The sequence below is a fragment of the Peromyscus maniculatus genome, chromosome 9, assembly GCF_049852395.1.
Source record: "Peromyscus maniculatus bairdii isolate BWxNUB_F1_BW_parent chromosome 9, HU_Pman_BW_mat_3.1, whole genome shotgun sequence".
Classification (NCBI taxonomy): domain Eukaryota; kingdom Metazoa; phylum Chordata; class Mammalia; order Rodentia; family Cricetidae; genus Peromyscus; species Peromyscus maniculatus.
Window position 1 is genome coordinate 63,397,875 of NC_134860.1, and position 27,123 is coordinate 63,424,997.

General features: G+C 39.3%; 1 protein-coding gene and 1 pseudogene across 6 annotated transcripts in view; one reads left to right on the plus strand and one right to left on the minus strand.

Moving 5' to 3' along the window:
* Positions 1 to 27,123, minus strand: part of Fzd3 (frizzled class receptor 3) — a 71,389-nt gene that overhangs the window by 27,937 nt on the left and 16,329 nt on the right. For 5 of the 6 annotated variants that reach the window (XR_013042491.1, XR_013042492.1, XM_076545219.1 and 2 more), the window contains exons 3-4: positions 19,300 to 19,496; positions 13,976 to 14,993 (exon numbers count right to left, since the gene is read on the minus strand). Coding sequence is in view for 4 of the 6 variants with exons in the window: in XM_076545219.1 (XP_076401334.1) it covers positions 13,976 to 14,993; positions 19,300 to 19,496 (1,215 nt within the window). In the remaining 2 variants the exon portion in view is untranslated. Of the gene's footprint in view, positions 1 to 13,975; positions 14,994 to 19,299; positions 19,497 to 27,123 lie in introns of those variants that run through there. The other variant, XM_016007241.3, reaches the window with a different exon arrangement.
* LOC143267461 (securin pseudogene) lies at positions 7,048 to 7,404 on the plus strand (annotated as a pseudogene).

Below are 27,123 nucleotides of genomic sequence, written 5' to 3' on the forward strand. Positions count from 1 at the left end.
CCTCTCTGCTCTGCTCCCTGCTTCCCTCCCCCACCAGGCCCGGCTCCTCCCTCCTGTCCCCTATTTCTTCCTAATAAAGCTCTCTGTAACTCTGGTAGTCGTCCATGACTTTTCCACGACCAACCAGTGCTGTTCATTCTTGCACACATTATTTGGTAGCCTAAACTGTTGTTGGATTTTTGCTTTGACTCAGGTTGGCAGAGTCTTTGGCTCTTGACTCTTTTCCCTTACCAAGCAAAATCTGTACTTTTCTAATGGAGATACATACTGTGCTTGATAAGCTTTTATGTTTTAAAATATGCTAATCATAAAACACTGACTTATATCAAGCCCGTAATCATGTAAAGCCACATGAAAATAAACAATCAGGTTCAGACAGCCTGTCATACGAGTAACACAGAGTAGGATTTTTTTGTTGTTTTCTTGGGAGCTGACGACAGAACCTAGGATCTTCTGTGTGCTTAGACAAATGATCTACCACTGAGCCACACTCTCAGCCACCAGTTCTTGAATTGAAGCTTTGAGTTACAACTTTTATACACTTCTTAATTACATTATGCTGCTTTATCAGCCTTTACTTTTATTACACTTTGAAAAGTCAATTACTTGCCCTATCGACATAAAAGCCTATTATAATGCTGTAGTAATTAAGATAATGTAGCACAGAGAGACAAGCAAGCCATGGCACAGAGTGGCACCAAGTTTCACTGAGAGCTCTTCATGTCTGAGGAAGCACGACAGAGCAGTGGAGCAAGGGTGAAGCAGTCAGGGAATGCGGACTGCTACACGCATCAGGCATGGCTTATAAACTATAATTTGTCCCTTTCACAAAAGCACTGTCTTTCAAGTAAAGCAGCACACGGTTGGGCAAGTAAAGAGCTGTTAGCAGTTCACTCTTCCATCTTTTTATTTCTCTTCCTCTCTAAATCTCAGTTTATTTGTGCCATGGTGAAAAATGTATAATAAAGTAGGATTTCAGTCCCCAGATTTTCCTTTGATCACTGGAAGGAAATCAATATAAATTCACTGTTCAAACATTTTATAGATAATCTTTGTCTTTTAAACAGAGAGATTGCCTTCTGAAGATAATTACTTCTTATAAAATTGAGAGCAGCCAGTGTGGCCAACTGTAACGGAGTTCAACAACTTGAGTTTTACCAATGATTGCTGTATAACTATTCACTGTCAACCTTTAAGTAAATAAAAAATGAAATTTAATGATTCAAGAACAAATTTGTCTCTCATTATTCAAGCTTGTAACTACAAGGGAGAGATCAGAGGGCCAAAAGACAAAGGAGAGCAGAACTTGCCTGATTCCGAATGAATTGCCCAAGCAGAATGCAAATGTTCAGATGATACCACGAAATATGACTGCTACCTGACAGGCCTGTCATGCATGTATCAATATAGACTGCACCTGTTAGTTAGCTGACCCCACAGAAAAATTCCACAAGCCAAAACTTACTCAAGAGCTCAAAAGGAAAATAGAAACAACAGTTATCTCAATTTTGTCATTCTTTGCCTTGCTGGCATTATGAAGAAGTTATATTTGATTAAGTAAAGGGCAACATCCAATTCTACGACAAGTGTTGATCATCATTTAGATGATGTCATTGTCTGTGTTACAAGAGGGAATAGCTAGAAAGTAGGGAAACAACACTATCCACATAGACTACAAAATGATAGGTGCAGTAAGTGGGAAACAAAAGTACAGAATTATCTTAATCTTGGTGAGCATAAGGAACGATAACCCCCATGCATAGTGTAACAGTGATGCTCACACAGGTAGAGAGTATAATTTTTCTAGTGGATTAAAAAACAAACAAACAAACAAACAAACAAACAAACAAAAAGAACTGTTTAATTTGCTCCTGTAAAGCAAATCACACAAAAAGTAAATTTTAAGGAAGGTTTTGTCTTTCAAATGTAGATTAAAAAATAATCAGAAAAGGGAAATCAGTTTTTATAGAACAATAAACAAGGGCTCTTCTTTACACAGCAATGTTATAACTGACAGCGTTCTCAGCCCTGTACACAATGAAGAGATCTTTAAAACTTCTCCAAATTGTTTGCAACTTCATGATTTAAAAAGGAAGCAAGCAAGCAAAAAAAAAAATCCTATCAGCTGTAAGCCACAATGTGAGTGCTGAGAACGGAACCTGGGTCTTCTCCAAGTGCAGCAAGTGCTTATAACTGCTGAGCTATTTCTCCAGCCCCTTAAATGCTGTGTTTTAAGATAGAGTTGATAAAACACTTGTCTGGAAATCTGGTGCAGCGACTATCTAGTTTTTCTGGTGCATGCTAAGGAAGTGTTCATTTTCTATGGAAGATAGGAAGAATTCACACAACAATTTTGCTTCAGTCATGGCGTTATGTGACTCACAGTTAACTTTCTTCCACTAGGCTATGAACTCAAGACAAATGGTTGCATCTTAATCACTCCCACTTCTATAGCAACCTCAACATTCCAGAAGAATAGAAGCATAATTTTGAATTAATAAGATTTTTTAAAGAAGAGAAAGTAAGATGTGGTTCATGGGAAAGCAGTTTCTAGATTCATTTAATTCTACATGTGAGAAGAACTTTAGACATCTTGGAAGATTTGAGAGCTCAGGCTAGTGATGTAACTCACTTGACAGAATGCCTGCCTAGCATGCAAGAAAGCCTGGGCTGAACCTGAGAAGCACATAAAATGGGTATGGTAGCACACATCTGGAATATCAGCACTTAGGAGGTAGAGGCAGGAGGATCACAAGTTCAAGGTCATCCTCCATCACACAGCTTATCTGAGGTCAGTTTGGGCTACATAATATCTTGTCTCAAACAAAAAAATTAGAGCTAAAGAAATTATAAACGAAGTGATTAACCTAAAGATACAACTTCTGAGTGAAATAGCCAGAAGTATAAAAATGCCCCTTCAGATATATCAGTTTTCTTGCATAGGAAAAAGCATAAAATATTAAGACCACAGGCTTTGGAACCAAGCAGTTTACATCCAAATTCTGTCACTAATTAATTGTATGACTTTGGTTAAACTGTGTTTCACACTTAGTTTCCTTATTTTGTAAAATTATTCTTGAGCTCCATTGTCAGCCAGTCAACATCAGAGATTGTCTTCTGGCTTCCACATGCATGAGCACATACTTGAAAATACAAATGCATCCCCACATGTAACACACACACACACACACACACACACATACACACACTAGCATAAACTACCAAAATTACTTCCCTTAATTGGTGCAGCGAAACTTACAAAGACGGCTAAGAAGAACCTTTACTGACATGTCATTCATGGTTCAAGAAGAAAAATACCATTTCCTTCACAGTCCTTTCAAAGTATGGGTGATTCTTCTGAAACTGTCTAGCAAAGGGAACACTCCTATCAAAAAATGAAGCTAAAATCAACATATTAGATTTAATGTCATTCTTCTATTTTTATATTTTTCTGAATCAAGACTAGATAAACAACAGATGGCTTGCCTTGTGTGTCTGGAAGGGTAAATGATGTTTGTTTTCCTATAATAATTACTTTTTTTAGATTCTGCAAATGGTTCTAATGTGAACTTGATAGACTGAACTATGGCAACATACTTTGTATGACCGAAGCAAGAACTCTAATGTCAGATGCCTTGGGACACAAGGCACTAGGTTAGAGGGATGATCAAAGACATGAGAAAAACAAAAAAAGTACGCTTTTGAAAATTAATGTTTAGAAAAAAATCTGATGATTACAGTAGAACACAGGGAGAATTATGTACTTATCCTAACAGTGAAATTATATGCTATACAAGACACCCAGGCTAGAGATTAAAATTTATCTTGTTTAACCTTCATAGGAACTAAAAGGTAACATATTACTTCCTTACACGTATAAATGGTAAAAACTTGATATGAACTCAACCCATTTGATCTATTCCAGTTTTAAACTAATATGTCCTGTTACATTTAAAAATCTATTCTAGGATTATCAGCAACTTTTGAGAAATATAATTTTCATAGAGTGCTTCAAATCTCTTAAGGCATACTAAATAAATAAACAAACAAAAATAAATGAAATTGCTATTTAAGAAAAAAAAGGGGGGAGGCTTAAGAGATGGCTTAGCAGTTATTTAAAAAGCACTGGGCTGCTCTTCCAAAGGACTCAGGTTCAATTCCCAGCACCCACATGGCAGATCACAACTGTCTGTAACTCCAGTTCAGGGAATCCTACATCCTCACACAGACATACATGCAGGCAAAATACCAACATATATTTAAAAAATAAATAAAACAAACCAACCCACCTAAGTACCTAGGAAATTACTAACATGACACCTGCTCTAGGAGTAAACGTCACTGCTTTTAAAGATATTTTATAATTATGAGCATTTCTCATAGAGGACAGAGGAGTGAGATCACTGAAGGCCAACAGAGGGTTTGGGTGCTGGGAACTGAAATCAGATCCTCCACAAGAACAGCACACACGGTCAACCACCAGGCCATCTCTCTAGCCTTTTGCTCTTTTTCAATTGTGAGGTAAGCATTACTGAGTAAATTTAGCACTAAATGTTCTTTTCTGTAAAAAAAAATTACTGGAGACAGTAGCCACATATCACAGCCTAGCCTTGAATTCTATATATATAGTCAAGAATGACCTTGAACTTCTGACCATCCTGCTTCTACTCCCAGAGTCCTGGGATCACACACATTGCACCAGCAGTGGGTTTACATGCCGATGGGGATGAAGCCCAGGGTTCCGTGCTTCCTAGATAAACTCTACCAACTGACACATATCCTTGGCCCTAAATAATATTTTTTACAGTGTGGCTGAATATATATTTTAAAAAATGAACATTCTTTTAAAAAAAACAGTTGGTACAAGTGTAGGCAGTGAAATTCCATTTTCAGGAAGAACATTCATTTCAAAGATTTTTAAACTAACATATTTAGCTCATTTTGCTCAAATCAAAAGCTTATATACATGTCATTTGCATTAAATCCAACTGGTATTTTAAACAATGTGATAAATTACTTCACAAACTGATTTTTTTTAGCTATTAGAGGTCAACTTTACTATTTATGTCAGAAGCCAAATATCTTCTTTCTCACGTGCTACTTTGTATTCTTTGTTATTTAGGGTCTCACTATGTAATCCAGGCTGTCCTTAATTGCTAGTGGTGCTTGGATAATGGGTGTGAGCCACCCTACCTGGCTTGCAACCTTAATTACGTTTAATCAAACACATTCAAATGCTATTTAGTCTTTCTAAGTTACCCGAGGCAGCTACCTCACTGCTGCTTAAGCCACTTTTAAACTTCCCATTAGGAATTACCATAACAGCTTCCTGCATGTTCCTCTAGGTATGCTCAGTATTATTTCAAAATGAGAATACAGTGTCATTGGTGCTCAAGATCCTAATGAAAATTCTGAATGAAAACTAATATCCTAACATTTGCATATTAAAAGCCAGGAAGTAGGACAGATGTCATATGATTCCACTTATATAAGGTACCAGCGTAGTTACACAAAGGAAGTGGGTGTGGGGTCACTGTGAAATGTTTGTCCTGTTTGAGAAACATCTCTGGAAAAAAATGCTAGGGAGGGTTGCTAACTGTAAACGTACTTGGAATGACACATGAAAGATGCTTAACTGGGATTGGGAGTATAGCTCAATTGTTAGAGCTTCTCTTTCCCCTTCAATCCTCTAGCAAGTACAAAGCCCTGCGTTCCATCCTTAGAACTTTATAAACTAGGTCATTCTTGGCTACATAGTGAGTTCAAGGCAAACTTGGCCTACATAAAAATACTGTCTTAAAAATAAATAAATATATAAGTAAAAGGGTGAATATCATGATATGTATTTTTAAACTTTTTAAAAAAATTATTTATTTATTATACAGTGTTCTGCCTGCACATGAGAATAGGGTACCAGATCTCATTACAGATGGTTGTGAGCCACCATGTGGTTGCTGGGAATTGGACTCAGGACCTCTGGAAGAGCAGCCGGTTCTCTTAACCTCTGAGCCATCTCTCCAACCCTGTGATATGTATTTTTACCTGCATACGTGGCCAGCCTTATAGTCACTGAAATGTAGTTTGTATAGGTTACTTTTGTTGATCTCTTAGCTAATATGACTGTGTGTCTTAGTTAGGGTTTCTATGGCTATGAAGAGACAATTTTTATAAAGGAAAACATTTAACTGGGTGGCTTACAGCTCAGAGGCTCAGTCCATTCTCATCTTGGTGGGACATGGCAGGGTGCAAGCAGACATGGTGCTGGAGAGGTAGCTGAGAGTTCTTTATCTTGTGCTGGCAACAGGAAGTGGACTGAGACACTGGGTAGTATCTTGAGCATAGGAGAGCTCAAACCCTGCCCCCACAGTGACACACTTCCTCCAACAAGGCCATATCTACTCCAACAAAGCCATACCTCCTAATCATGCCACTCCCTATGATCTTATGGGAGCCAATTACATTCAAACTGCCACACTGTGTAAGCCACATAACTTCATGTGCTTTAGAATGAAGCCACACTACATACTTATAAAGTTACTGTGCGTATCAAATGGTATAGGCTTATACCCACCATCAAGTCAATAAAACTAGTGAACTCTTTATAATACTTCATTCTTTTGAATATGCCAGGTTCAATTCAACATCCATTTACTCAAGTGAGATTAAAAACCATGAAATCAACAGGGCAGTGGTGGTACATGCCTTTAATCCCAGCACTTGGGAGGCAGAGGCAGGCAGATCTCTGTGAGTTCAAGGCCAGCCTGGTTTACAGAGTGAGTTCCTACAGAGTGAGTTCCAGGACAGCCAAGGCTACACAGAGAAACCCTGTCTTGTAAAACAAAACAACAAAACCAAACCATGAAATCACAAAGAAATTCATTAGATTACATTATTATTTAAAGAGAAAGGTTAATATTAATTATGAAGAAAAAATTAACAGAAAAAAAATTAAATGTATGCATATAAGTGTTCTTAACCATGAGAAGTGAATGTGAAAAAATGTTCTCATCGAGTTTTAGAAAACTTGGAGTCTTGGAGTAATCTGGGATGGCTACTCTGGTCTCCGTAGATGAGGATAATGGAGAATGTGGACACCATTTGGCTAAGGATGGGTTGAGGCTGGGATCTGGTGTAAAAACCTTGGATGAGAAACAGCAGGTTTTAAAACCACAAGTTGGCAGAGTGTTCAGTGCTCCATCAGCCTTACACAACACTGGCAGAAAGGCTGGTTAAGAACTATAGAAAAGTCAGTGAAGACTAATACCTCCTCAAACAAAACAACTAACTTTCACTGTGAAAAAGGTCACCAGGGAGACTGTTAAAGTACAAAGTTCTGTTCCAGAAATAGAAAAATTCTTCCTCTTCAATCTTCTAGACCAATGGTCCTCACTGTGTGGGTCGTGACCCCATAAGGAGTCAAATGGCACCTTTCACAGGGGTTGCATATCAGATATTTACAATTCAAAACAGTAGCAAAATTACAGTTATGAAGTAGCAACGAAAATAATTTTATGGTTTGCGGTTGCCACAACATGAGGAACTGTATTAAAGGATTGTAGCATTAGGAAGTTTGAGGACCACTTCTCAAGACTAAAGTTCTGACCTTCCTTAGGAGCATCAGATCAACACCTCCCCTTGAATGGAGTACCTCTCATGATCATACACATGAAGAAAGAGCTTGAGAAAGTACAGAACCTGGACCCCTGCCCCCTTTGCCTGTGAAGATGCCCCTTCTCCCATGGAATCAATCTGCTGCAGCCTCCTTCCAGTGCTCTCTCTACCCTGGATGTTGAATTGCCACCTGTTTGTTATGATGCAGATATTTCAACTTCTGACTCCTTTCCAGTTTGTATATGGTACATTAATAAAACATTTGTAAGCCAGGTGGTGGTGGCACACACCTTTAATTCCAGCACTCAGGAGGCAGAGGCAGGCAGATCTCTGTGAGTTCAAGGCCAGCCTAGTCTACAGAGCAAGTTCCAGGACAGCCAGGGCTACACAGAGAAACCTGGCTTGAAAAAGCAAAAACAGAAAGAAAGGAAGAAAAGAAAATATTCAACCTGAATAAAAACTTACTTAAAGAAACAAACAAAAACTAAAAACAAAACAAAACCAAAACCCACAAACAAACAAAAACCCCAAATCACAAAAAAATAAGCCAGACAAGATACTCGTGATGCAAATAACTGGAAATCAGCAACAAACAGCAACCTATCATTGCAGTGAACAAAGGTAACAAATAGGCAAGTAAAAGGGGAGAAGCCACAAGGCCACTAGGCACATGGGAACATCGTCTTATTACTAATAAGGGAATGTAAACACTAAAGAACTGGGGCAGCTCTGTAGTACAACTTAAAATGGGAAATTGTGGGCCCTTCAGCAGTTCTTTTATTGTTTATGGTTGTTTTAGGTATCCTGGGTTTTGTTTTTCCATATGAAGTTGAGAATTGGCCTTTCAAAGTCTGTTAAATAATTGTGTTGGAATTTTGATGAGGATTGCATTGAATCTGTAGATTGCTTTTGGTAGGATAGTCATTTTTACTATGTTAATCCTACCGATCCATGAACATAGGAGATTCTTCCATCTTCTGATGTCTATAGTAATAAAAACCACATGGTATTGGCATAAAAACAGACACATTGATCAATGGAATCAAACTGAAGATCCAGAAATAAACGAACATACCCAGTGACACCTGACTTTTGATAAAGAAGCCAGAAATTCACACTGGAAAGAAAACAGCATCTTCATCAAATGGTACTGGTCTAACTCAACGTCAGCATGTAGAAGAATGCAAATAGATCCTTATCTATCACTCTGCACAAAACTCAAGTCCAAGTGAATCAAAAACCTCAACATAAAATCAAATACACTGAACCTGAAAGTGGAAAATATCCTTGAACTCATTGGCACTGGAGAGGACTTGTTGAACAGAACATCATTAGCACAGGCACTAAGATCAACAATTAATAAATGGGACCTCATGAAACTATAAAGCTTTGTAAGACAAAGGACACTGTCAATGGGACAAAGCAGCAGCTTACAGCATGAGAATTTTTTTTTTTTACCAGCTCCACATCCATTAGACAGCTAATATGCAAAATACATAAAGAACTCAAGAAACTAGGCATCAAAAAACCAAATAACTCAATTTTAAAAATGGTGCAAATCTGAACGGAGAATTCTCAACAGAGGAATCCCAAATAGCTGAAAAACACTTAAAGAAATGTTCAACATTCTTAGCCATCAGAGAAATGCAAATCAAAACTACTTGAGATTCCATCTTACACCTGTCAGAATGACTAAGATCAGCAACACAGTGATAGCTCATGCTGCTGAGGACATGGAGCAAGGGGAACATTTCTCCACTGCTAGTGGGAGTGCAAACTTGTACAGCCACTATGCAAACCAATATGGTGGTTCCTCGGGAAAACTGGGAATCAATCTACATCAAGACCCAGCTATACCACTCTTGGGCATATTTCCAAAGGACAGTCCATCCTACCACAAGGACACTTGCTCAACCATGTTCACTGCAGCTTTATTCATAATAGCCCAAAACTAGAAACAACCTAGATGTCCCTCAACAAAAGAATGGAAAAAGAAAATGTAGTACATTTACACCATGGAGTATTACTTAGCTGTTAAAAAATTGACATCATGAAATTTGCAGGCAAATGGAGAGAACTAGAAAAGAACCATTCTAAGTGAGGTAACCCAGACCCAGAAAGACAAATATGGTATGTATTCACTTACAAGTGGTTATTAGCTATTAGGTAAATGGCAACCAAGCTACAATCCATAGACCCATAGAGGTTAGGTAAAGAGGAGTGGGGGGGACACATGGATGTCTCTGGGAGAGGAAAATAGATTTTATGAGCAGACTGGGAGCAGAGAATGGGAGGGGAGGGTCAGGTGGTGGGGGAAATGGGATAGAGAGAGTGTAAGGAGAGACAGCTGGAATTGGGGGGCATTTGGGGAGTGTTGTAAAAACCTAGTGCAGTGAAAATTTTCTGGCATCTATGATGGTGATTCTAATGAGGACTCTTAATAATGGGGGGAGTCTCAACTGGCCATCTCTTGTAGGCAGACAAGGTTTCTAGTGGCAGGATAGGGTTGCATTCGGCCTGCAAATTTGAGTAAGGTCTATGATGTTACACAGGGCCAGGATGAAAGTCTAGCTGCATTCCTGGAGAGACTGCAGGAAGCTTTCAGGAGATACACCTCATATGATTCAGAGTCACAAGAAAATGCAGCCACCTTGATTTTGGCTTTCATTAATCAGGCAGCCCCAGATATTAAAAGGAAAATACAAAAGTTAGAACGCCTAGGAGAAAAAAGCATTAGAAACTTAGTTATAGTGGCTGAGAAAGTGTACAATAGAAGGGAAAGTGTTGAGCAGAAAGAAATTTAAAAAAAAGAAAAGCGACAAAACCACTATCTGGCTAAATTATTACTAGCTGCTACTGCCAGTCCGGACGAACACCAGAGAAAACTGCGGCAGCCAGTGGCCGGAGAAGAAAAAAGGCCAAAAGGTAAAGGAAGACCCTGGCTGGAGAGAAATCAGTGTGCTTATTGTAAAAAGGAAGGGCAGTGGGCAAGAGAATGCCCCCAAAAAGTGACTAAAAGAGATGCCAAAGTCTTTTGTCAGAGAGACATGGACAGTGATTAGGGGAGACAGGGTCCACCCCCCACCCTGAACCTAGGGTAACCCTAAAAGTGGAGGGGGAAAAGACTGATTTCATGGTGGACACAGGAGCTCAGAATTCAGTGTTATTAAAGACTGATGGGCCCATGACAAACAAACAAACTTGGGTCCAAGGGGCCACAGGGACTAGACCCTATTCATGGACTACTTGAAGAACAGTGGACTTAGGAGCAGGCCAGGTATTCCAGAATGTCCATACCCCCTGTTAGGGTGAGACTTACTGACAAAAATGAAAGCTTAGATACATTTTTCTGAGAAAGGAGCTAAACTGCTCAATGAGATTGGAAAACCTGTTCATGTGTTGGTAATTAGTGACATGACTGAGGATTACACCAAGTGGCTCCTGTACCTGACCTTCGACTGGAGGAGTGGCTCCAGGAGTTTCCATCAGTCTGGGCTGAGACTGGGGGAATGGCACTGGCAGCACATTGCCCCCCAGTCTATGTGGAAATCAAGTCAGGGCAGACCCAGTAAAAGTCCACCAGTACCCTATGCCCTTAGAGGCCAAAAAGGGCATCACTCCACACATAAGGCAACTGCTGCATGTGGGAATTCTCCGGTCTGTGCAATAGGCCTGGAACACATCCTTGCTGCCTGTTAAAATGCATCACACTAATGACTATAGACCGCTCTAAGACCTGAGGGAGGTCAATAAAAGGGTGACTGACGTCCACCCAACAGTCACAAACCCTTATACTTTGCTCAGCTCCCTACCTGCTAATCGGCAATGGTACATAGTCCTTGATCTAAAGGATGCTTTGTTGGTCAAGGGGATCCCATGAAAATCCCCAAACAACCCAGGCTGTTGCTAAGACAAAGGGTTGCACTCCACAAATTGACAATGGGGCCCCATTGCCTGAGGACAACACCCACACAACTCATTGAACCTGGAGTAGTTGAGCTATGCCTACATGGAGCCTTTACCCCTATGTCTCTTTAGTGTGGGAAGGTACTCTGTAGTACTGAAAGACAAATATGGACACTGACCCAGCCACAAAACCTTTGACCTACAGTCTATATTGACTGCAAAATATGCTAGGACAGAACTTGTGGGAGTAGCCAACTGATGTCTGATTTGACTTAAGGCCCATTCCATAAGGAGGAACACATACCCAACACTGCTTGGGTAACCAAGAGTCAGAGGCTAGATAGCCAAGAGACCTAGCGTAAAACCAAACACTATCAGTCTAAAAAAATTAATAAAATAATTCCTAATGATATTATGCTATACACATAGATGAGTGCTTTATCCAGTCATCATCAGCGAGGTACCCACTAGCAGAAGATGGGAAAAGATGCGGAGACCCATAGCTAGACATTATGTAGAAAGAAAGTCTAAACTGGAGGTCTCCATTAAATCCCCTGCCCCCCAATCACACAGGGGGAATCACACAGAAAAGGAGGTGGAAAGATCTCAAGAGCTAGAAGGGATGGAGGACACCAGGAAAACAAGGTCCTCTGGAGCAACTAAGCAAAGTGTTATGAGCACACGGAGACTGAAGCAGCAAGCACAGGGCTTGCATGGGTCTGCATCAGATCCTCTACATATCTATTATAGCTATTAGCTATTAGTATTTTATGGGACTTCTCAATGTAAGAACAAGTAGGTATCTGACTCTTGTACCTGCTCTTGGGACTCTTCCTCCTGTTAGATTTCCATGTCAATTTGATAGTTTTTGCTCTATCTTACTGTATTTTATTTTGTCATGTTTGATTTTTATCTCTTAAAAGTCTGTTCTTGCCGGGCGGTGGTGGCGCACGCCTTTAATCCCAGCACTCGGGAGGCAGAGCCAGGCGGATCTCTGTGAGTTCGAGGCAGCCTGGACTACCAAGTGAGTCCCAGGAAAGGCGCAAAGCTACACAGAGAAACCCTGTCTTGAAAAAACAAAACAAAACAAAACAAAAAAAAAAGTCTGTTCTTTTCTAATGAGAGATAGAAAGAGTAGATCCAGAGGGAAGAGGAGATGGGGAGGAACTGGGAAGAGTAGAGGGAGGAGAAACTATAATCAGGATGTATTATGTGAAGATAGAATCTATGTTCAATAAAAGAAAAAGTTCTTGCTCTCAAAGAGCACTGTCTAGTAGGAAGAAAAGACACATCAACACAAGCCCTTTAGTCTGAGATGGAAGTGCTTCAATGGTGTTAGAGGTCTGAGACATGTCAGGGAGCAGTAAGGTGACTGGTGCACTTAGAAGACTGGATGTCAGAACACTCTAAGAAAACACCTTCTGAGGGGCTGAGAGACTGCTCAGCAGTTAAGAACACTTACTGCTCTTGGAGAGAATCCAGGTTTGGTTCCCAGCACCTACATGATGGCTCACAACCATCTATAACCCCAGTTCCAGAGGATCCAACACCCTTTTCTGAACTCCTTTGGCACTAGGCATGCATGTGGTATATGTTCATATATGCTGGCAAATACACATAAAATAAATAAACCTTAAAGATTAGAAAGCTACTTTTTTTTCTTTTTCTTTTTTTTTTTTAAGATTTATTTATTATGTATACAGAAGAGGTGCCAGATCTCATTACAGATGGTTGTGAGCCACCGTGTGGGTGCTGGGAATTGAACTCAGGACCTCTGGAGGAGCAGTCGGTGCTCTTAACCTCTGAGCCATCTCTCCAGCCCTAGAAAGCTAATTTTAAAAGGAAGATTAGGTACATCTAGAGGATGGGGTCCTCTGAGCTGTTCCCAGTTACTCTCCTAAGACTAAATACCAGCTGGCCACACACTAAACATGGGCAAGTCACTCAGTATTTCAAATATTCAAACAAAACAGATGTATGAAAATTTAACTTATGGACAAAATTAAAATAAGTAATCTCCAAGCTTCTTTCTAAATCTAAAAGTCTGATTCTATGACTCTTCAAACTCAAAGGCACATCACAAACTATTCTATATACAAACGAGAAAAAATAATGCCGAGAGAGCTTATGCAATTGAATTCTGCCATTTCTGTACAACTCTTTAAACAATTACTAAGACAGGACCCTTCTCTCAGAGCTGGAAGAATCAATAAATATTTTTAGTAATGGAAATAAGTTGCTCTAAGCTCATAGTATGGAAATGTAAATCATCTTTTAAAATGAATGTCTACACAAATATGTATATTGTGTATTTACTGCAATATACTTATCAATTATCTTCACTTTAAAGCTTTAATGTACATGCTTAAAGTTCATGAAGAATTGGAAAGAAAACAACAGATAAGATTACTTCTTTAACTATAATACATTCTGAGAATTATAACAAGGGTTCCCTTACCTGGTATGGACATGGAATATGATATTCTCTGCAGCGTTCCTGTATCCATGTTGTTTCCCAGATGCCACGGTACGCTTGCTCATAAAAGTAACATCCAATTACAACCAAGAGTGGTACAAGGTAAAGAATGCTGAAAACACCAATCCGGATCATGAATTTCACTAACTTATCTTGGTTTTCCTTTTCTAATGGGATCTCAATCCGAACTCTGTTTAGGGATATGATGCCGGCTAAGAGGAGAGAAACCCCAACTACCACATATAGGCAGAGGGGAGCGAGAACGAAATATCTTAACGCATCAACATCGTAGAGGCCGACAAAACACACGCCACTAATGTTGTCACCTTCAATTTTATTCATCGCTAAAAGGATGATAGTTAGAGTTCCAGGGATGCCCCAGGCACTGGCATGAAACAGCAATGCTTTCTTCTCAATAGCTTCACTACCCCACTTTGGCACAGCTGCTAAAAACCATGTGATGGTAAGAATTACCCACCATACACTGCCAGCCATAGTGAAAAAATAGAGTACCATAAAAAGCATGGTACAGGCTTTATTGTGAGATCCTTGTGTCACTGTGGAAGCCTTATACTGTGCAGGGCTGGATGCATTGCAGGCTACTCGGTCCTCAAGCAAAAAGCCAATGAAGAAAATCAATGACACCATCATGTAGCAGACTGCATAAAATATGATAGGCCTTTCAGGGTAACGGAATCTTGTGACGTCAATCAAAAAGGTTAAAAAAGTAAACAACGTGGCAGAGAGGCAAATGATTGAAATCAGTCCTATGAAATAGCGAGCAAATGACAGTTCTTCTCTCCTAAAGTACATATTGGGACATGGTGGTGAACAATCTCGCACGTGCAAAAAGGAATAGCCAAGGTCAGGATCGATTTTCAACTCTCGGGGACACCAGAAGCCATAGTCCCTCTGCACGGCAACTGGGGCACCTTCAGTTGGCTCTCCAACCAAATTCAAATCAACAAGTCGGGGATATGGCTCATCACAATCTGGAAACCTAAAAAATAAAAGATGATAACCATATTTACTTCCAGGTAAGTCTGCTGGTACTTAGCGATTTCAAATTCTAAACTGAGCACCTGTGACCTCATCTATTTCTATTACTAGGGATAAATAAAAATTTAAAAAATGGGGGGCTGGAGAGATGGCTCAGCAGTTAAGAGCATTGCCTGCACTTCCAGAGCACACATGTTCAATATCCAGGACCCACATGGCAACTCACAACTGTAACTCCAGTTCCAGGGTTTCTGACATCATTACACAGACATACATGTAAGCAAAACACCAATGAACATAAAATAAAAATAAATTACATTTTTAAAAAAAATCTTCAAAAAAAAACCCAAAAGAAAATGGCATATTATGGGGAGGCTTCAAGCAGATTTTAAATGAGAGTCTTAAAATTAAATTAGTTTTATCTTCAAAATCAGCACTCCATCAAAACAGTGAAACCAGCCATCAATAATAAACAACATATATGTGGACTATTTATTTAGTACAGTCTTTATGGCTTCCAAATGTGAAATGTATGTGTATATATGTGCGCGCGTGCGCGCGCTGTGTCAGAAAAACAGTAGATAAAAGTTCAAATTTAAGATTTAAAAATCTTCCTTAAATGCATGGTCCAAGGCGCCATGAGCCTGGTTAGTAATAACCTCACAAATAACATTTAAGTCTCATGTGCACTCTCTATCTTCGGGGGCGGGGGGGGGGGGAGGCAATGCTGGGTTTAGAACCTAGAGCTTTTATGGCTGCTGAGCAAACACTCTGGACGCCCCTAGCCCAGGCTCTGCTTATGTTACTGGGTAACTAAAGGGCATCTGAGGTCTTTAGCGTCACCTAGCTTTTCCCACCATCCTGACAACTTCTTTCCAGCCCACTGTATTTTATAATTTAGTTATTTCAGAACACAGATGCGCATAAAATTAAGAACATTTTTAAAAGAAAATTCTATTTACCAATCACCACAAATCATATTTCAGAAAGCTATAAATGTCCCTCTTAGGACTGCTTTCATTGTATCCCATAGATTTTGGTATGCTGTCTTTTCATTTTCATTTGACTCCAGACATAAAAAAAGTTTCCTTTTTGCTGGGCAGTGATGCACATCTTTAATTCCAGCACTCAGAAGGCGGAGGCAGGTGGATCTCTGTGAGTTCAAGACCAGCCTGGGCTACAAAGCAAGTTCCAGGACAGCCAGGGCTATACAGAGGAACCATGTCTCAATCAATCAATCAATCAATCAATAGGGTTGGGGATTTAACTCACTGGTAGAGTGCTTGCCTAGCAAGTGCAAGGCCCTGGGTTCGGTCCTCAGCTCAAAAATTGAATAAATAAATAAATAAATAAATTCCTTCTTGATTTCTTCAACGACCCATTCATCATTCTAGAATGTGTTGTTGTTTAATCTGCCTGAGTCTGTATTTCGTAGTCTCTCTAAGGTGCTGACTTCCAGCTTTATTCACTGTAATCAGATAGAACACAAGCCATTATTTCAATTTGCCTATTTTGCTGAGATTTGCTTTGTGAGGCTCCAGAGAAAGTATCAAAGAAAGCAAGAACTGAACTCTGAAGAACTGTAACACAAGGGACACCCAAGAGGAGGATCTGAGAAGGAAACAAGACTGACTGGTCTGATACAGCAGAGCACTGTAGCTCAGATACGATGTTCTAAAGACGCACGGAAAGGAGGCCATGCTGAGGGGAAGAAAATAAAGGTGAGATGTAAGTTTAAATAGATGCCAGAATCTTAACCCTGAAATCTGTCTCAATTTCAACATGTCTACAGTTTCTTTTGTTTTCTTAGTTCTCTGCAAGTTATCTTTGTTCAGCTTCTATAAACTCAATCTCTACATCCAATTATTAGGGACTCTGGGCTGTCCTCTGACTACCTTCAGGGCTGTCCCAGTCTCACTACCTCATCTGGCTCTGCTTTGATTTTTAAAGTGTATTAATCATGTTCCAACTGATCTCTCTGCATGCATTTTTGCTCAGCTTGAATTACTTTCTGCTACCTTAGATTACTTAGGCTGAATTACATGAATATATTTAACAGGCATAAGGTCAACAAATATTGAGTGTCTTCAGTGTGCCAGACTCTTCTAGATGCTGAAGACAAGTAGTGAATAGAACAAAGTCCCTGTTCTTTTGGATCTAAAATTCTATCAGCAAAGGTGCAGAGGGGAACAAGAGAAAATTTCTTTACCAGGTCAAGTAGCAACAAATAACAAAAAGAATAGCTATGGTTTGACAATTAATTTATAAGAAATGGGTTAGAGCAATCCATTTGGAGACTTGAACAAGTACAAAAGAAAGAATAAAATGAAATTATCAACAAAAGTATTATTTCAAGTGATAGATAACAATGTGTATACTAAATGATGAAAAAATAATAATAAACAGGCTGGGGAAGAAACCAAGGATGTCCATGAAGTTGGGGAATGAGTGCTATGGTCTGAATGCCCCCAAATCTCATGTGCTGAAACTCAGTCCTCACTGTGGTAGTGTTACTTACAAAGGCAAAACCATCATGAATTGGGCTTCAGAGAGAGATTGACCTTTTGCTTTTTAGCCCTTCTGTCATGTGAGGACATGGTATATTCCTCTACCAACTGCTACATCGCAGCCATAAGTACTTTAAAGGAGAAATAAATAGTTTCTAATGAAAATCATGGAGCAACCTAAATGATTAACAATATGAGACAGCTAAATAATTATAGGATATTAACACAATTAACTATCAGACATTAAATTTTAATCGGTAATTTTTAAAAAATGAACCAAGCAAGACACACACACAGATAAGGGAAAACATTTTGTTTATGGAATATATATATATATATAACCAAGCATGACATAATTAATAATATTTACCATGAGATTTACCTCACCTTGGGGAGAAAGAAGGGAATTTGAGCAAGACCAGGAACAACAAAACTTGCAGCTGTACTATAGAGAGCCCCCAACCCCACCCTACCTCACTCCAGACAGGGTCTTAATATGTAGCCCAGGCTGGCCTCAAACTCACAATCCTCCTGCCTCAGCTTCCCAAATGCTGGGATTACAAGCATATGCTACCAAGTTCAGCTTGTATCTACAGTGTTTTATTTCTTAAAAGAAGATCTGAAGACAAACATTACAAAATGTTGAGACAGGAAAAAGGCAGATTATGAGTACATAAGTATTCCCTTATTCCCTATCTCTGGAATAGTTCAGAAAATAAAAAGGCATATTATATATAACATACTATATTACTATGGTGCTCACTCCTACAAAACTACAGGAATGTCTGCTCAACAAATCTTTCAATCTTCTGTAACAGCTCACAATCTGTGTGTTAGATGAGACTTGAAAAGCAACCAACATTTTCTCAACTGGGTGTTAGGTGATAGGGAATATGTGATAGGAAAAAAAAATCAAAAAAACAAAATTGACAGAACAGCCTTAGATATCCACACATCTATATCAAAGGCATTTAGGCGGCTATAATGAGAGTCATAAATAAGTATTTTCTTTTCTTTCCCCCCCACACCCCCCCACTCCCTGGAGCTGAGGACCAAACCCAGGGCCTTGTGTTTGCTGGGCAAGCGCTCTACCACTGAGCCAAATCCCCAACCCTTTTTTCTTTTCTTTTTTTTTTTGAGACAAGATTTCTCTATGTAGTTTTGGAGCCTGTCCTGGACTCTCTCTGTAGACCAGGCTGGCCTCGAACTCAGAGATACACCTGCTTCTGCCTCCCAAGTGCTGGGACTAAAGGCATGTGCCACTACTGCCCGGCATAAATATTTTCTTATCTATATTTTCTTTCTTTCTCTCTCTCTCTCTTTTTTTTTGTTGTTTTTTGTTTTTGTTTTTTTTTTTGTTTTTTGTTTTTTGTTTTTGTTTTTGAGGCAGGTTTTATCTTTGTAATCCTGGCTGTCCTGGAACTCATTCTATAGACTAGGCTGGCCTTGGAGATCCACCTGCCTCTGTCTCCTAGTGATGGGATTAAAAGTGTGTGCCATCACCGCTCAGCTTCTAATTTTTCATGAATAGCATTACTTATAAAAACAGAAATGTGTTTTAAAGGTAGAAAAGTAAATCAACCAAATGTCTTGTTTATGTAATTCTTAATTCTTTTAAATTTCTTCATGTCTTTTCCTATCATTTTCATTTACTTCTTCTCAATTCCTACAAAAAAATAAGACCACGAAACAGTGCTCAACATTTGTATACACATCCATACATTAGGAAAAACAACAACAACCCTGTTCTTTAAAATAGATCAAAGAGAAGACACCTATCAGCATAAAAAGGACCCATACCTACTGCATTCCATATCTTCAGGCCAAGGAACCCCAAACATCTCCATGAGCTTTGAGCACTCGCTATAGGCACGCTGGCACAGCCGACGACAGGGCAGTGTGACACGTCCATACTCCATACAAATAGGGGCATAGAGTGCACAAAGAAATGGCCGAAAATCCCGAGAGCAGTCCAGATTCACCATAGGGTGGAAGGGCTAGGAAAAAGTTAAAATTGAATAATTAGATAAAGGGCTTTAGATGAGTTGAGTATTTGTTAATAACCCGAGTTTCTTTCTTACTAATCTTATAAAAAATTTTCAAGGCTATTAATATTTCTAAGATTTAAAAAAAAAATAAAATGCAAGCTACACAGAGAACACTGTCTCAAAAAAAAACAAAAATAGATAGATAGATAGATAGATAGATAGATAGATAGATAGATAGATAGATAGATAGATAAAATGCTCCCTGAGCTACTTCTCAAGAGTCTAATTTGGTTAAATCCAAGGACTATGACAAAACTGATAAATCCTTATACAAATTTAAGTGTTACAGATAATATTAATGAAGAAGCAGGTTGGGAATTACTAATAATATAATCCATTTAATATAGGAAAATGAAAAAATATATAAGATACTGACTAAAGCTCAAGAATGATTACAGTTTTATTATTTGGTGGTAGGACTGTAAAGATTTTAATTTCTTTCTTTCTTTCTTTCTTTCTTTCTTTCTCTCTCTCTCTCTCTCTCTCTCTCTCTCTCTCTCTCTCTCTCTCTTTCTTTCTTTCTTTCTTTTTTTTTTTTTTTTCCGAGACAGGGTTTCTCTGTGTAGCTTTGCGCCTTTCCTGGAACTGGCTTTGCAGACCAGGCTGGCCTCAAACTCACAGAGATCCGCCTGGCTCTGCCTCCCGAGTGCTGGGATTAAAGGTGTGCACCACCACTGCCAGGCTTTAATTTCCTTTTATGTATTTCAATTAACACCGATCAAAAAGAGTGAATTAGCAGCAGCAAGGGGTTCTGGGAAGGGTACAGGAGAGAAGACAAGTAGTTACAGGATGGAAGTAGGAAAGGCCTCTCCATAACTGCACACAGTAAAGAGTGTTCTGGTTGAGAAAAGTCTCTCACCTTCTGCTGATCAATTCTTTTTTTTTCCTAAACATTTAAAAAAAAAAAAAAACCACCAAGCTTCCACACAATTATTTAAACTAAAATCAAATGTTGTAAATACAGCTAATGCTATACTTTGATACTAAGTTAATGAAAAGAAAACTCATGGTCCCAAACATAAAACTAGTCTAAGATACCTACTGTACCCAGAGGAACTGATTAAATCTTCTCCCCAAAAGTACACCTAGATTTCCGACTATTGAATATTTTTCCAGATGTTTGTAAAATAAATTGAGCTACAGTCAATTGTGAATTGGCTATACTCTCACCACTGGCTTATAAAACGAGTAAGAATGATTATTTCTATATACAGTATAATCGGAAAACCAAGAGTCAGTTAAATCAGTGCCAAAGAAGCTAACTGTAAAGCATATGTAACTAATATATAACAATCAACGATCACTTCCAATTATGATAGAAAGTTTTAAGCTACCCATTTAAGCTGCTGAAGAACAAACTACTCATGGAAAAGTACTAAGGACCAGAAGCTCAAATCCAAGGGGGTGCGGCCACACGGCATGAGAAGGCAGCCATGTTCCCATGCAGGCACTGGCGGAACGTGGGAGTACAGCAAGGGGCTGAGAATCAAGCAGCCTATGCTGGTGCTAAGGAACTGAGAAAACTGGAAATGTAAAAGAAAGCGCAACAAAAGGAATGAGCGTATGGAAATACATTAACAAATACTTTATCCTGACAAAAATACATATATATTTAAGATAAATATGTATAACAATAACATGGAAAAGTTGAGTCAGGAGTAGTTGAAGTAATTATTTTATTAGGATATTGTAAATCAAAAGACTTGTAATTTTTAAGGTAAGCACTACAAGAATAGACAACAACAAAGTAACAGAAATGGAAAAAAGAATTAACACAGAAGGCAAGATGGTAGAGGAAAGCACAGTGTGAACAGAACCTCAAATAAAAACAATACGTTTACAATCACACATACACAAAAAGTGCCAGGTGTAGTGATAGAAGCCTAGAATTACAGCACGTGGGAGACTAAGGCAGAAAGATTAGTTCAAAGTCAGTTCAAGACATTGTCTCAAAAACAATGAACAAAATATTGAGTATAAGCCCACAACACATGCATAGTATTCGTTAACTGAAAATTAAAATGATGAGAGAAACTAAGATGATCCAAATATATGGAGATATAAATAGAGTGGCTTAAGCAACAGAATTTCACTATCTCTGGATCTGGAACCCTTAGTCTGAGATTAGGTGTTATGGGACCACATCTAACGGCACAGAGAACAACCTGTCCCAGAACTCTCGACTTCGGTAGTTTCTTCAGCGTGGCAGGGTCACTTCACTCAGCACTCTCCCACTCTACCGCACTGGCTGGCTTTGTTCGTCAACTTGACACAAGCTAGAGTCATCAGAGGAGCCTCAGTTAGGGAAAGGCCTCCATGAGATCCAGGTGTAAGGCATTTTTTTCAATTAATGTTCAATTTGGGAAGGCCCAGCCCATGGTGGGTGGTGTAATCCCTGGGCTGGTGGTCCTGGGTTCTGCAGGAAAGCAGGCTGAGCAAATCAGAGGAAGCAAGCCAATAAGCAGCATCCCTTCGTGGCCTCCACATCAGTTCCTGTCTCAAGGATCCTGTCCTGTTTTAAGTTCTGACTTTCCTGTTCTGACTTTCTTCAGTGATGAACAGCCATGTTGAAGTGTGAGCTGAATAAACCCTTTCCTCTCCAACTTGCTTTATGGTTATGATGTCTCGTCACAACAATAGAAACCCCAAGACTGATCATTTTCCTTGGAGGTGTGTCTTTCTCTATGCCCAAATTTCCCTTTTATCTAAGGGGACTAGTCATATCACATTAAGAGGCCCTGTACTTCAGTATTACTTCATCCTAATTACATCTGGAAGGATCCTATTTTTGTAGTCGCAATGTGAGGCACCAGGTTTAAGACTCCAACATAAGATGCATTTCAGGGAGACACAAACCCATAAGGTAACTAACTGTTCATGGACTAAAAGAGTTCGTGTAAAGATGCCAACTCTCCCCACAAATCATCACTAAAATTTAATGAAATATTTTTTTATGTATGAGGCTCTGGGTTTGATCTTCAGCTCACCAAATATTTACATACTTACAGACTTAGCATGACTTTTAGCAGCAAAAGCAAGATTTTTCTAAATCTTAAGACAAAGAGTATAGTAGTGTTTTAAACAAATGGCACTTCAATTAATGAATATTCATAAGCCAAAAAATTAGCCATGCCCTAATACAAAAATTACCTCAAAATTTATCATTGATTTCAATGTAAAACATAGAACAATGCAAAACACAATAAAAAGATAATGACAAAGCCTATGCACACTCTTATATACAGACAAGTTAGTACATATAAAAACTGGTAAAGGAGAAACCCTAACTAAGACACTAAGACAGAAGGTGGTACCAGGAACTAAGGTATTGCTGTTATAGGCCTGACCATGCTTTTGTTCAGAGGACTATGCACTTTGTGAGTTTGGATTAGAAAAGTAGTTGAATGTTTTAAGTGGAGCTTAATGGACCATCCTAGTAGGAACATGGAAGACAGTGGTGCTGAGGGTGTGTCTTAGCTAGAGTTTCTATTGCTGAGAAGAGACACCAGAACCACAGCAACTCTTATAAAGGAAAATATTTAACTGGTGCTGGTTTACAGTTTCAGATGTTTAGTCCATCATTATCATGCTGGGACACGGTGGCATGCAGGCAGAAATGGTGCTGGAGAAGGAGCTGAGAGTTCTACATTTTGATCCAAAGGTAGCAGAAGCAACTGTGTGCCACAATGAGCATAGCTTGAGCAAAGGAGATCTCAAAGCCCACCCTAAACTTCCTCCTACAAGGTCTAGGCATGGGGGTGCACACCTTTAATCCCAGTACCCAGAATGCAGAGGTTGGTGGATCTGAGTTTGAGGCCAGCCTGGTCTACAGAACAAATTCCAGAATAGCCAAGCTTAGGCAGTGAAGTAAACCATCGAAAACAGAAAGCTGGTGAAGATGTAATTGAACACAGGGACGATGTTCCAGCTCCAGCAAGCAGCAGAACTTGGCAGCTTGGCTTTAGAGTCAAGGTTAGAAGAAAGGGGTTATAGAATCTCCCTTCACGGCCGGGTGGTGGTGGCCACGCCTTTTATCCCAGCACTCGGGGAGGCAGTGCCAGGTGGATCTCTGTGAGTTCAAGGCCAGCCTGGTCTACAGAGTGAGTTCCAGGAAAAGGCGTGAAGCTACACAGAGAAACTCTGTCTCAAAAAACCAAAAAGAATCTCCCTTCACAACTAAGAAAAGCTGCTGAGGCCACGCATGTATCAGGGGTGTCCCTGAGGGGCCATTGTGTGAAGCTGTGAAGTTAAAGCCTGTATTGCTTTGGAGACCCCAAGATGTTGGAGATGCCAGAGTCATGGGATACCTACTGAGGAGAGCTGCTAACAGGGAGTGGAACCAGCCCAAGAAAAAGAAGTATGTTACAGTCAACAAAGACAAAAGGAGTTAGAAATCTGAAGAGCATTTTGACATCAGACAGAGAGATGCAGTTTGGAGTTTTCCCAGCTGGTTTTCGGCTTTGCTATGGCTCAGTATTTCTTCAATATCCTCCCTTTCCTACATTTTGGAAAGGTAATGTATATCCTGTGCCATTATATGTTTGAGTATGTGATCTGTTTTTTTATTTTGACTTTATAGGAGATTACAGTTAAGAGACCACAGGAATCTCAGAAGAGACTTTTTAACTTTGGACTTTTAACACTGTTGAGACTGTGATAGAGTGTGGGGACTTTTGAAGTTGGACTAAATGCATTTTGTATTATGTTACAATTTATAAGCCTATGGAGATCAGGGAATGGAATGTGGTGGTTTGGATAGAAATGGCCCCCATAGACTCATGTGTTTGAACGCTTGACCTATAGAGAGTGGCACTATTGGGAGGTGTGGCCTTGTTGGAGGAAGTGTGCTACTGTGGGGGTGGGCTTTGGGGTCTCCTATGTTCAAGCTATGCCCAGTGTGGGACACAGTTCACTTCCTGTTGCCTGTGAGTCAAGATATAGAACTCTCAGCTACCTCTCCAGCACCATGACTGACTACATGCTGCCATGTTTCCTGTCATGATGATAATGGACTAAACCTCTGAATTGTAAGCCAGATGCAATTAAATGTTTTCCTTTATACGAGTTGCCGTGGTCATGGTGTCTCTTCATAGCAATAGAAACCCTAACTAAGAAAGCTCAGAAAGTACAACTGATAGCCGTGCGGGCCTGACAACCTGAGTTAGATACCCAGGAGCACATAAAAAGCCAGATGCTGTAGCATGCCATCTGTAATCCCAACTTTCCCACAGAGAGATGGACACAGAGACAAGAGAACCACCTGGAAGCTCAAGAGCCAGCTAGCCTGGAGTACACAGCGCAGAAGGAGATCAGCAAGAGAGACCCTATCTCAACAAGATAGAAGGCAAGAACTGATTATTGAAAGTTGTCCTCTGACCTCCACACCTGTGCTATGGCACATATCCTGTACACATACAACCATTAAAAACAAAACAACAACAACAACAACAACAAAAAACCCCTGCAACCCACAGAACCAGGGAGGCTACATAGCAGGGGGGACCCTTAGGATGACTGTGGCTTATAATAAGTTTTGGTTTTACTCAATTACTGGGCAAGCCTCAGTGAAACATTTCACTATTAGGATAAGAATTTGTACTATATCAAGCTGATAATAGAAAAATAAACTTTTTAAAAATTTTTTTAGCCGGGCGTTGGTGGCGCACGCCTTTAATCCCAGCACTCGGGAGGCAGAGCCAGGCGGATCTCTGTGAGTTCGAGGCCAGCCTGGGCTACCAAGTGAGCTCCAGGAAAGGCGCAAAGCTACACAGAGAAACCCTGTCTCGAAAAAACCAAAAAAAAAAAAAAAAAAAATTTTTTTTAAAAATTAAAAAAAAAACTAGTGAAAAATGACAAGGTTTACACATACACTGAGCCAATTTTAATTAAGAGTATAACTATATAACATTAAGACCAGAGGGAGAGAGGAAGGGAGAGCGAGACAGAAAATGATAATGTATTTTTTCAGAACTAGCACAAGGTGACACGTTCTTAGAAATAAAACTAAAAACATCCATGTATGTATACGGGTGTTAAATTGTACTTGATAGCCAGGCGGTGATGGTGTACGCCTTTAATCCCAGCACTCGGGAGGCAGAGCCAGGTGGATCTCTGTGAGCTCAAGGCCAGCCTGGTCTACAGAGCAAGATCCAGGACAGGCACCAAAACTACACAGAGAAACCCTGTCTCGAAAAACCAAAAAAAAAAAAAGGAGAGTTGACTCCCAAATATCATTTTTGGTCTTCACAATCATGCTGTGGCACACCCCCTCCACACACACATTAATAATAAGTAAAAGTTTAACTCAAGACTCCAAAGTAAAATATAAGGGAACCATAAGAATGGAAAAATGATTATGGGGTCGGGGGGAGGTAATAGAATACATGAGTCATTAAAGTTGAAAGGTGAATACTGGGGGGGTAGAAGGACATGGCAAGGGAGCAGAAGAGGAGGTTCAGCAAAAACAATGAAACCTGTTTCTTTATAGCTAATTTAAACTTTTTTTTTTAACAAAGTGGAAAAATATAATCAGAAAATAAGAATAAAGCTTAAACAGTTATTTCAACAAATAAAATGCACATGAAATAGTACTACATATATACCTGCACTGCTAAAGACAAAAAGAGTTGTAATACCAAATAATAGCAAGAACATAAAAACAGATACACTATATATATCCTATAGGTAGGAATGTAAAATGAGTTTACAGTCACTATGGTTTCTTAAAACCCAATCACATTCCTGGTCCTTTATCCCAGAGAAATGAAAAGTTATGTCCACACAAAAACATGTCAGAAATGCTTACATGAGTTTTATTTGTAATAGCAACGGCCTGGAAAAAAGCATGTATCTTTCAATGTTAACTAGGTATCACAAGTTTATAAAACAGTAAGATTAGGGCAGGAAATAGAAAAAAAGGATATATGTAATCTCTGTGTGCTGTTTTGGCAACTTCCTAAGAGCCTATAATTATTTAAAAACTAGAGGCAAAATTAACAGCACTTGGGAGGCAGGGGCATGCAGATGACAGCAGGTCCAAGTCAGCCTAGACTACACAGTGTGACGCTGTCTCAAAAAAATGAGTAAGGAATCACATTCACATGCTGCTGATATATGTACACATATGACAAACATGCACATGTATGTATGATAAAATAAGCAAAATGTAAAATACCATATGATGGGGTATCACTGTTTATATATATTATCACATCCTCCACCTGAACATACCATCATAAGTTATAAAATTTGTTTTAATGACTATTTTGTGTGTTTGCACTGAGCTACAAATACCTTGAGCTAGAGTTTAGCTGATATTAGCACAGTATGACAGGCACTATTCAAAGTGCCTCACACACATTATTTCATTTCAATCATACAATTCCACACAGTGAACACAGAGTACTAACTTGTCCAAAGTCATACAACTATGAACATGAATCCAAGTCCAGTCAAACCTTGACCTTTTTAGCTATATCCCTTGTACTTAACCAATTTGTTTCATTTAACCTCTACGCTTTAGTTTTCCCCTTTTATAAATGGTCTTAACACATACAGAACATAACTAATAAATAAT